This window comes from Poromitra crassiceps (genome assembly GCF_964638095.1).
Source record: "Poromitra crassiceps genome assembly, chromosome: 8".
Lineage (NCBI taxonomy): Eukaryota > Metazoa > Chordata > Actinopteri > Beryciformes > Melamphaidae > Poromitra > Poromitra crassiceps.
This window is the reverse complement of record NC_139629.1, coordinates 43,974,414-43,984,454: the sequence shown is the minus strand read 5'-3', so window position 1 is coordinate 43,984,454 and position 10,041 is coordinate 43,974,414. Positions and strand designations below refer to the sequence as shown.

Below are 10,041 nucleotides of genomic sequence, written 5' to 3'. Positions count from 1 at the left end.
AGAAGCTATTCAACATTTTTGCCATCAATAACATCAACTATGATTTAATCAAGTGTGGTTTCATTTTTCCTCTTAGTGCAAAGTCAAAGTAAAATGCATCAGTGCACACACACACACACACACACGACAGAGAGCCACTGTCTTCAATGTCCAGACTAATGTACTGCTTTTATGTAGCTATTGTAGCTTTTTAAAAAGTAAAAGACTTAAGAGTAGATGTGACATTCTGTAACAACAAGAGGAAACCTATAAGCCAGCAGGGGTCTCAACTGAGGAGTTACAACTTATCAAAACAGTAATTCTGTAGCTCGTATTCAAAAAGAAAAAGACACAAGTCATAACATTGTATCTACTTCCTGGACAGAAATGTGAAAATGAAATGTGTCCTTTTTACTTGGGCCTGCAGGGCTGCTCTCCTCTTCAGCTTCCAACAGCCATAAATTAACTAAGTAACGGTAACAAAAGGTAGGAAATACAAATGTTAAATTATTCTGCACCTGAGGTCATATGAGTCAACCAGGAAGTGTTACAATTATTCTGTAATCACAATTACAGTTTTGAAATGAAAACAGTTAATTTAGAAATATTTCATTTTATTTCTCGCAAAAATATTCATGAGATAACTCTTAGTGTTCACTCTTTCACAAAAAAGTTAATTTTGAACACAAACATTAAAAGCATTTTCACTGAACTTATAAAAGAAATATAGACTTAAATCATATAAAAAGCAACAATAAATGAAACTGACGACAAATAATGTGTTTTAAATGGACACTGATCTAAATAAAACATAGAAAAATTACTGCTAAATCACAACATCATTTCAGCAATGTAAAATATGTTTGGCTACATGATAATAAGAATAACAATTAAAAAAACTGTAGTCACAAGTTGTTGTTGTTTGCTAATGAGGTACAGTGTCTATGTCTACAGTACAGAACATGACAAAAGTATGTGGCAATTTTCAACTTGAAAACAGGTTATGGAGACATAGCTCTTGTAAAATTCCTATGAAAAAAACTAGTAAAAAAGTGACTCAATGACTTCTTTGCCTTTTGCTTAAAAGTAACCCTGGCAATACAATACGAAGAGATCTGAATGATAGACGGGCATTTGGCATTATTACATTTGAGTAATGACTTGAACACGTTAACATAGCAAACTGGGTAATAGTAATAAGGCAGTGTAGAAAGTGCCACTTGTGCTTCAATACAAGGAGGAACATACTTTGCGCAAATTCACAATTTGTAACGTTGGCTAGAAATGACCATCAACCCCACTTATGCAGTCAGCTACCCATTTCCCTCCGCTTCAGCTCCTCATATCTACACAACTCTAAGCAGAAGAGTGAGAGGAGTTTGTGGACAGGCATTCATAAAACAGTTGATGTCCTGAGGGAACTCTTAACTGTAGGGCTGCTGTCTCAACCTCTCTTTCTGTTCCTTCTCTGCATCCTCCCAAGTCCAAACAGTGCTGCAAGTCAAGCGGCGGTTGGAAGAATGGCGATGAGCAAGCCAGTGAGCAATGCCATTCTTACAGCCCCAGCTGCTCCGTGAAAGAGTCTTTCTGTTGTGCATCTCCAATCAGTACAAAAACAAGCCGAGTGAGAAGCTGAGACGACACCGTCTTCACAACTCAACTGTGTTCACCATGACTATACGACTTCCAACTATTCACAAGTCCCCCCTGTTCACTAGTGTGTCGCCTTCCATCACGCTGTCTCACAGGTCCTCCTCTACCCTCCGTCTGCAAGAGAACAAACACTGGAACGGCAACACCAGAGCGTCAGTCAGTCACCCGGTCTCTTCTGAAATGTCTGAGGAGGAACAGCAGTCGCGTCACTTCCGTTGGAACGACTTGATGACGAACTTTAGAGCGATCATCAGTCATTACTACCATTTACTTTCATGATGATAAGACTAGCACTGCGTCAGAGCAATGAATGCAGAACTAATGAATTATCGATTCGGCACAAAGTCCTCTGCTCAGTCGGCTGGTAGGGAGAGTGAGTAGGAGGACGACGCAGGGAACTGTGTCACACACACACACGCGCGCACACACACACACACACACACACACACACACGCACACACACACGCACACACACACACACACACACACACACACACAATTAATTAACACTTATCAAACTTTTCTCTCATCTTGCTGCAACCCGGTGGAAGATCAGGAGATGTTTGAGGGTGAGAAAGACTTTCTGCCAAATCAAGCCTGTGCACTATGTACATGTACAGTGCACAGTCACTCTCTGTTTTGCCGTGTGGCTGGTAAACCGCTGGCAGCAGAAATCTCATCCACTTTGAACCTTCCAGAGTAGACACACACTGGCCACAATATTCACCTTATGTAGAGTCTGGCTTGAGGGACGAACAGGAAGTGCAAACACAATCGGAGGTTCCGATTGTGTTTACACTTCCTGTGACTCATAAACCTAGTCTGACTCATTATGTGAGACAAACTAGGTTTGACCAGGTGAGTCAGCCTAGTTTGAGCAGGTAAAACATCCGCCGTTTTGAACAGGAAGTCGTGACACAATGGGTCAAGTGGGCGGGGCTACATAAGGTGAATAGCGCCCAACACATAATCATTTAAGTGTATACACACACACACACACACACACACACACACACACACACACACACACACACACACACACACAGCTTTGCAATACAGCTCACCCAGACAGTCAGCGCACACTCTTCATAAAGATATTACTACAATGATGGATACTTTGACATAGAAGAGGATTAGATTTGGTGTGTGCTTTTATCCGATGTGCAGGATCAGTGTCTGTGACAAAGTCAACTCAATCCATCACAGTTTGAAAAGTATCCAGCAACTTTGTATCCAGTCAGATCCAAAATGTAGAAAATGCTTTGATTGTTATGTGGCTTGAAACGCATGATATGGACACGTATCTGATGACAAAGTGAGAACTTTGGCAATATCGTTTGTAAACTTTCATGCCAATAAAGCAAATTCAATTGAATTGAGAACATTCTGTAAGGAGTCCTATCTCAAGTGCCTTCTTCTTAAAGTCTCTGTGTAACACGGCAGATCCACAAAAGGTCGACCACGATGGATTCCAGGAGTTGCAGTAGCTTGCTTTGACCACAAGAGGGCCTCGTTTCAAATGGGAGGCACCTTATCCTCGTACTGCGGCGGTGGGGTGAGCGGTTCTAAACTGATCCCAGCTGCCGGCTGAGCGTTCGCAGCGTTTTTCATGTGCAGCTTCTCCGATTTAATCCTGCGGATCTTGAGGGGGAGGAGCTTGCGGTTGCTTTTCCCCGCTCGATGACCGGACGCGGACGCAGCGGCCGCGGGCGCGGCGGCGCCGGCGGGGGCCGGCTGCGACCCCGCAGGCGTGACCTCGGGCCCCTCCGACTCGTACTGCACCCCGCCCACTTGGTCCAGGTCGTCGTACGAGGGCAACTGGGAGGAGCTTTTGCGCAGGTTGCTCTGGCGGACGGGGTACTGCCCGCTGCCCACTGCCTCTTCGTAACTGGGTACGGCGTGACGCTGGGCTGCAGCACTGTGGACATTTATAGAAATACACAGACATGAATGACAGTAATTATGATACTACAAGAGTAGACTATCAGTTCTACAGAGCTACAGCTACAAAGTGTGGGTCAAATTTATATCCAAAGTTAGTCAATATATAGCTCAATGTATTTATTATCACTGTCAAAAACATACATATCCAGATAAGAATTAAAGTGATCATTCTGAAGATTTTCATGTAAATAAATGTCTGTTAAGTCACTCTCTATCTGATAGTGACTTAACACAATGGGTGATTGAACCTATGGTCCAGTGATGGAAGCCTTTGCATTTTCAGTATTGTAGCATTTTATGAACTTGGTGTCTGTGGTGACACAGAGTGGGCGGAGCTAACACAACAGACTCACTCTGTAGGTTACTGTAGGTTCACAGGGTGGGCGGAGCTAACACAACAGACTCACTCTGTAAGTTACTGTAGGTTCACAGGGTGGGTGGAGCTAACACAATAGACTCACTCTGTAGGTTACTGTAGGTTCACAGGGTGGGCGGAGCTAACACAACAGACTCACTCTGTAGGTTACCGTAGGTTCACAGGGTGGGCGGAGCTAACACAATAGACTCACTCTGTAGGTTACTGTAGGTTCACAGGGTGGGCGGAGCTAACACAATAGACTCACTCTGTAGGTTAATGTAGGTTCCTGACAACTCTTGTGTGAAGAACGATAACAAGCTACTTTTTCTGGTCTCTGCTAGCATTACAGGTGGTTACTATGGCAGAACAAACTGAGTAATGAACAAAATGAACTAACCCCATTGACAGAATAGTTCACTTGTTTTGAGAGAAACAAGATTTTGGACTCAATACGAGACTAAATTACTACCTTAAGATGGCTATTTCTGTGTGTGCATATACTCAATCCAAATGTGAGCCTTCTGTCATAGTAAACAGGAAAGTGAACCCACCACAGACTAGAAACTAGAATATTCCTGGAGCTCATATTGTCAGCAGTGGTTCTCAACCTTTTTGAGCCACGACCCCCAAATAACTTTTGGGTTTCGGGAACCTCCTCCCCCCCCGATGCTGCCCAAACCAACGACTTCCCAGTGCGCACACATTCACACACTGATTTCACTCACTCACTGAACTCTTTTTGATAGTTATATATAGTTTATAGCTTCAAATATAGGACATTAAATCATTGGTGTGGGAGATTTAATTATCATGGGAGGAAAATCAATGTCTTTTTAATTTTTTTGACAATCATCCTGCGACCCCCAAAATACCCCCCCCCCCCCCCGCGCGCGCGCCCCGCCCAGGTTGAGAACCACTGGTCTACAGAGATCGACTCACTTTTCTCCTTCCTCCTGCTCCGTGGCGCCCCCTCCTGGCTGGTTCTGGGCCTCCCGCCGCCTGTGTTGCCGCTCGCGCTGTTTGTTCCTCATGCCCAGACATAAGGACAGCAGGAGCATCACCACCCCGGAGCCCACCAACACAAAGGCCACAGAGGACGCTTGGTTACGTTTATCTGGTCTCCCTCCTCCTCCCGAACTGCTACTGTTGCTACTGTTGTCTGCAGGTACGACGCTCCACACGATCATAACGATCCCAAGGGCCACAAGCCCCACCCCCAGGGCACACAGCGCATACTGGGACCCCGAGTTTCCTGTGTTGCTGCTGCTGTTGTTGTTGGCGGTCCCTCCACTGCCAGGGGCGGTCCCTCCACTGCCAGGGGCAGTCCCTCCGGTCCCTCCACTGCCAGGGGGGCTAACACTTGTGCGCATTTCGTCAGACCAGCTGCACTGCCCCAGAGGTCAACGACTGTAGAGAGTGGAAAAGGAATGTAGGGTATTTATACAAAGATAGACGTATGTAGTACCAGGTAGAATTACAATAGCATAGCACATAGATAGCATACCACACATAACGTCCGTATCAGAAGACCAAACATCAAACATAAAGACTCTTTTAAAAGATGAATTGAAAGACTCATTTGCAACACAGTAATTTCTGGTCCTTCTGGGGGGGAGGGAACACCTACCCCAAAATTCTGAATCAAAAATATATAATATTTTTGAACTGGCTGATTGTAGAAAAGGCAGCGAGTGCAGGTATCTCACCGCTCTGAGCTCTCGTATTAAGACGTTCTTAAGAAAGAAATATCATCCATGAGGATATTACCATTACCTGCTGTTGTCTGTCTGCCCAGAGCTCCGTTCCTTATGAGAATCCAAGCACATGTTATCAAGTTCACTGTCTGTAATATCCTGTAAACTCCTACGTGAGGGGTGTGTTTTATGGTCAAACTTTACAGCACACTTGCCCAGAACTGCTGCAACAGGCGGCTGTTGCCCAACGTCAAGACATTACAAGAGCAGATAAGATATGGCTTCCTTCCTGTTAAGGCCATGCACTATCTTTGCATCGACTCTCTATCCTTCCTTCCTTACAGTATATACAGATCCTTTCCAAAAAAATTAGAATATCATTGGAAAAGTTAGTTTTTTTCCATAATTCCTTTCAAAAAGTGAAACTTTCATAGATTATAGATTAATTACACACAAAGTGAAATATTACTATCCTTTATTCGTTTCATTTTTCATAGTTTTGGCCTACAGCTCCAGAAAACCCCCAAAACAGTATTTCAAGAAATTTGTGAATAGTGTGAAGAAAATCAGCAGTTACTTCTCAGTTATGACTCCCACCTCAGTCCACTCCCTCTGAATCTCCGCCGAATTTTTTGAATTGTCTTTGCTTGACAATCCGCTGAAGCCCACGGTTATCCATGTTATTTCCATGATATTCAATTTTTTTTTGAAAGGATCTGTAATTCTTCTATTAGAAAGGGAGCATGTGGGCAACCTCTGTTCTCTCTCGCTCTGTTTCAATTTGTTTGTCCCATTGATGATGTCATCAGTGATGTCATAAATCACTGATGTCATCAGTGATGTCACTTGAGCAACTGAAGTGCATTGTGACATCACTGATGATGTCATCAGTTTCTACAACCGTTAATGTATTGATCATTATTACTTACATCCAAATCACTTACTGGTTTGGTTTTTGCAGTACCATAAATTCCGGACTATAAGACGCACCGGTCTATAAGCCGCACCTTCAAAGGTGACTATTTTTTTCTTCTATAAGCCGCACCGGTCTATAAGCCGCGGGTGTTTTGATGTTTAATTACCATATGTAAGGCTTCGTGCACAGAGGGGATTGTCGGGAAAGAGAGGCTGTTTGGGGAAGCTCCCATTTATTAACATTTCAACAAAACAAAAGTCAGGTCACTAATCCCCAGACAAAATCACACATTGTGGTATTTTTTGTTTTTTTTACAGTGCACACAGTGTCCGCGGTGTGGTGAAAAGAGGGCAAGAGAGGAAATTAAAACAGAAGTGGATTTATAGTTAGAAAGAGTGCTAAAGAAGAGAGAATTCCGTTTTTTATTTTTTTATTTTAGTTACTCACAGTACTATTGACCAGTCCAACTCAAAAGATATTCGGCAGTTTCACTTTGAGCTCTTGTTCCGCCGCTGGGCACACAGTGTCCGCGGTGTGGTGAAAAGAGGGCAAGAGAGGAAATTAAAACAGAAGTGGATTTATAGTTAGAAAGAGTGCTAAAGATAGTCCGGTCTGGTTATGACGAGTCTCGCTGGGTACAGTACGCCAAAGCGATATCCATTGACTCGATGATGCTGTTGTATGTTGCGCGTTTCTGTTGCACCAACGCGGAGAGGTCCTGCCGACGAAAAAGCGCGTACCCTCCCAGGTGAGGGGCTTCTTCCCCGCAGCCTGGAGGATGAGTTGACGGTCGGGCCAGCGGAGTAGGCAGATGAAGATGGCCCTCGGTGGCAGGCCGGGGTCTGGACGTGGCCGAGGCGCCCGGTGTGCCCTGTCCACCTCTGGTGGTTTCTCGCCTTCCTTCAGGTCCAGGATGTAACACAGGATTTTGCCACAAAAGCGTCCATGTCACCAATCTCAGCTCCTCTTTTACATTGATCAGGCGAATGTTATTTCTTTTACTCCTGCTGATTAAGTCATCAACCTGCGTGTGCAGGGTTTCGATTTTGCATTTTATCCATTTTCGGACTCACTGTGTTGTTTTTGTCCTCCAGTGCGCGGATGCGCTTTTCCGCATTATAAACTCTGTTCACGGTTGCCTTAGTTTCTTTAGTGAGTGAGTGGATGGACTTCTGCACGTTTTCAAACTTGTTTTCAAGCTGCTCAAAACCTCTGAGCGATGTCGGACTTAATCGATAGTGTTTCACGGAGTAAAAGTTTAGCCCAAGCGTGTATCTCCAGCCTCCAGCAGGTGAGTCATTTCCTCATTCATGGCGTGATTGCTTCGTCTTTTTCTTTCTGCTTACCTGTGTTATGTTATGTTATGTTATGTTGTTAAAAGAGGGCAAGAGAGGAAATTAAAACAGAAGTGGATTTATAGTTAGAAAGAGTGCTAAAAAAGAGAGATTTTTTTTTTTTTTTTGGAAAAAATCCATAGATAAGACGCACCGTTATATAAGCCGCAGGGGGCAAAAAAGGCCAAAAAACGGGAAAAAAGCTGCGGCTTATAGTCCGGAATTTACGGTAATTTGTTGCACATAGCAGAGCAAGAAAAGAAGAAGCTCACAAGTTACTTGTCCTACTGTGTGTGTGAGCTTTACAATATCTCACAAACCATGTCATATTCACATTCCTAACTAGCCTGGTCAACTGAAACGCATCCAGATCCGTTAACTCACAATCACATGAGTACCGTAGATGGTTTACCACAGGCTCATCATTCCTAACATGGTCTTCAGAATCATAACATGGCCACCTCATAACCTTTTTATGTTTGCTTGTTAGATCAAAGGGTAACTGTGGAGGACTGCAGCACACGTTTTAACATACTCACTCAGAGAGGTGAGGTCAGAGGTCACTGCTGGTCAACTGTAAACAAACTAGCTACAGTACAACAAACAGGCTGCATGCCGGCCATTCAAGAATGTCAAACCGTGATAGCGGCAGTCTGTCTTTGAAACAGCCACACTTTGTTATCATGCATCCAAACTGTGTGAGACGTGCGAGTGTGTTTGTGTGTGTTTGTGTGTGTGTTTGTGTGTGTGTGTGTGTGTGTGTTGCTATGTTCATGTCCAGACCTGCTTGCAGCGAGAGTGAGATTGAGAGGCAGAATAAGGTTAGTCAAGTGTGTGACTCAGAAATACCCTCTCACTAAAGAATGTATGGCATGAGAGCCTTAGACTCCGCCCTCTTCACGACAACTGGACACAGGCAACGCCACTGAAATACAGTACTGGCCTACACAGCCTACACAGACCAGCCTACCCAGACCAGCATTAAGTTCAGTTCAGTCAAGTCAAGAGATAAGTTATCCTTTATTGTGCCTGTGGGGGGAAATCCATCCTCTGCATTTGAGCCATCTTGACTTCTACTACTAGGAACCTTCCTAGAACTAGGAGCAGTGGGCAGCCGCACTGCAGCGCCCAGGTACCAACTCCAGTTTGATTGCCACTTTTGCCAGTGCCTTGGTGAGAGGGGCACTGACAGGAGTATTAACCCTCACATGTCTTTGGTGGTGGGAGAGGAAACCAGAGCACCCAGAAGAAACCCACACAAATTCGGGGAAAACACGCAAACCCCACACAGGATGTGGGACGGACCGGGGTTCGAACCTGGTACTGTATTGCTGTGGGACAACAGTGCTAACCACTGAGCCACGGTGCCTGCCATCCATTATTGACAATTGTTTGTTACTATGTGCAACACAAAGCTGATACAGAACATGGAGTGTGTTAGCCCCATATGTTCTCCCTTCCTCTGTGATCCCCTCTGAATCAGGGTCACACAGCGTTCCATAAGGAAATTGGGGGAGTCTACCTACCCGTCTCCGACGTCCGATCGCAGATCCAAAGATATAATAATCTCCCTACAGTAACGGAAGCCAGTAATATAGGCAGGGCCGTTAAAATGATTTTCCTGCGTGAAACAACTGTTTAAAAGGAGTCTTTCTGCAGCCTTTGCCGAATTTAGGAGAGGATAAGCGTCCCAGTGCTGACAGGAACCTTGGGGGTTTGAGTATTTCATGACAAGTTTTGCTTCCCAGGGGCGCTGGATTTGGTCACTGTGCCTGCTGCCGTATCCATGTGTCTGCAATGTTGTTTGCTCTCCGTGTGCAATCGGTGCACCCTGATAGTGAGATCAAACACACCTGACCTGACCCTGCTGTAAATTCGCCACAGGCTATGGAAAGACTTTTAAACGCTTGTTTCACACAGGAATATCATTTTAACAGCCCCGGGCTATATTACTGGCTTCCGTAGAGAGATTATTATATCTTTGGATCTGCGATCGGACGTCGGAGACGGATAGGAGAACGTTTTAAATGCTCGACCCCCCCCAATTTCCTTATGGAACGCTGTGTGACCCTGATTCAGAGTGGATCACAGAGGAACGGAGGACATGGGAAGGGCTAGGAGGAGGAGTGTGTTAACATGTCAAATATCACCATGTCATAAACT

The 10,041-nt window shown here is 44.7% G+C and overlaps 1 protein-coding gene across 1 annotated transcript; it reads right to left on the bottom strand.

Annotated features, from left to right (window-relative positions):
- Positions 1-698: 698 nt before the first annotated feature.
- On the bottom strand, positions 699-5,337 carry tmem51a (transmembrane protein 51a). Its single transcript, XM_083642454.1, has 2 exons — positions 4,874-5,337; positions 699-3,550 (listed from the first exon to the last, which is right to left on the bottom strand). Exons 1-2 carry the CDS (start codon positions 5,302-5,304, stop codon positions 3,148-3,150), a joined length of 834 nt encoding a protein of 277 aa, XP_083498580.1. The 5' UTR covers positions 5,305-5,337; the 3' UTR covers positions 699-3,147.
- Positions 5,338-10,041: the final 4,704 nt, after the last annotated feature.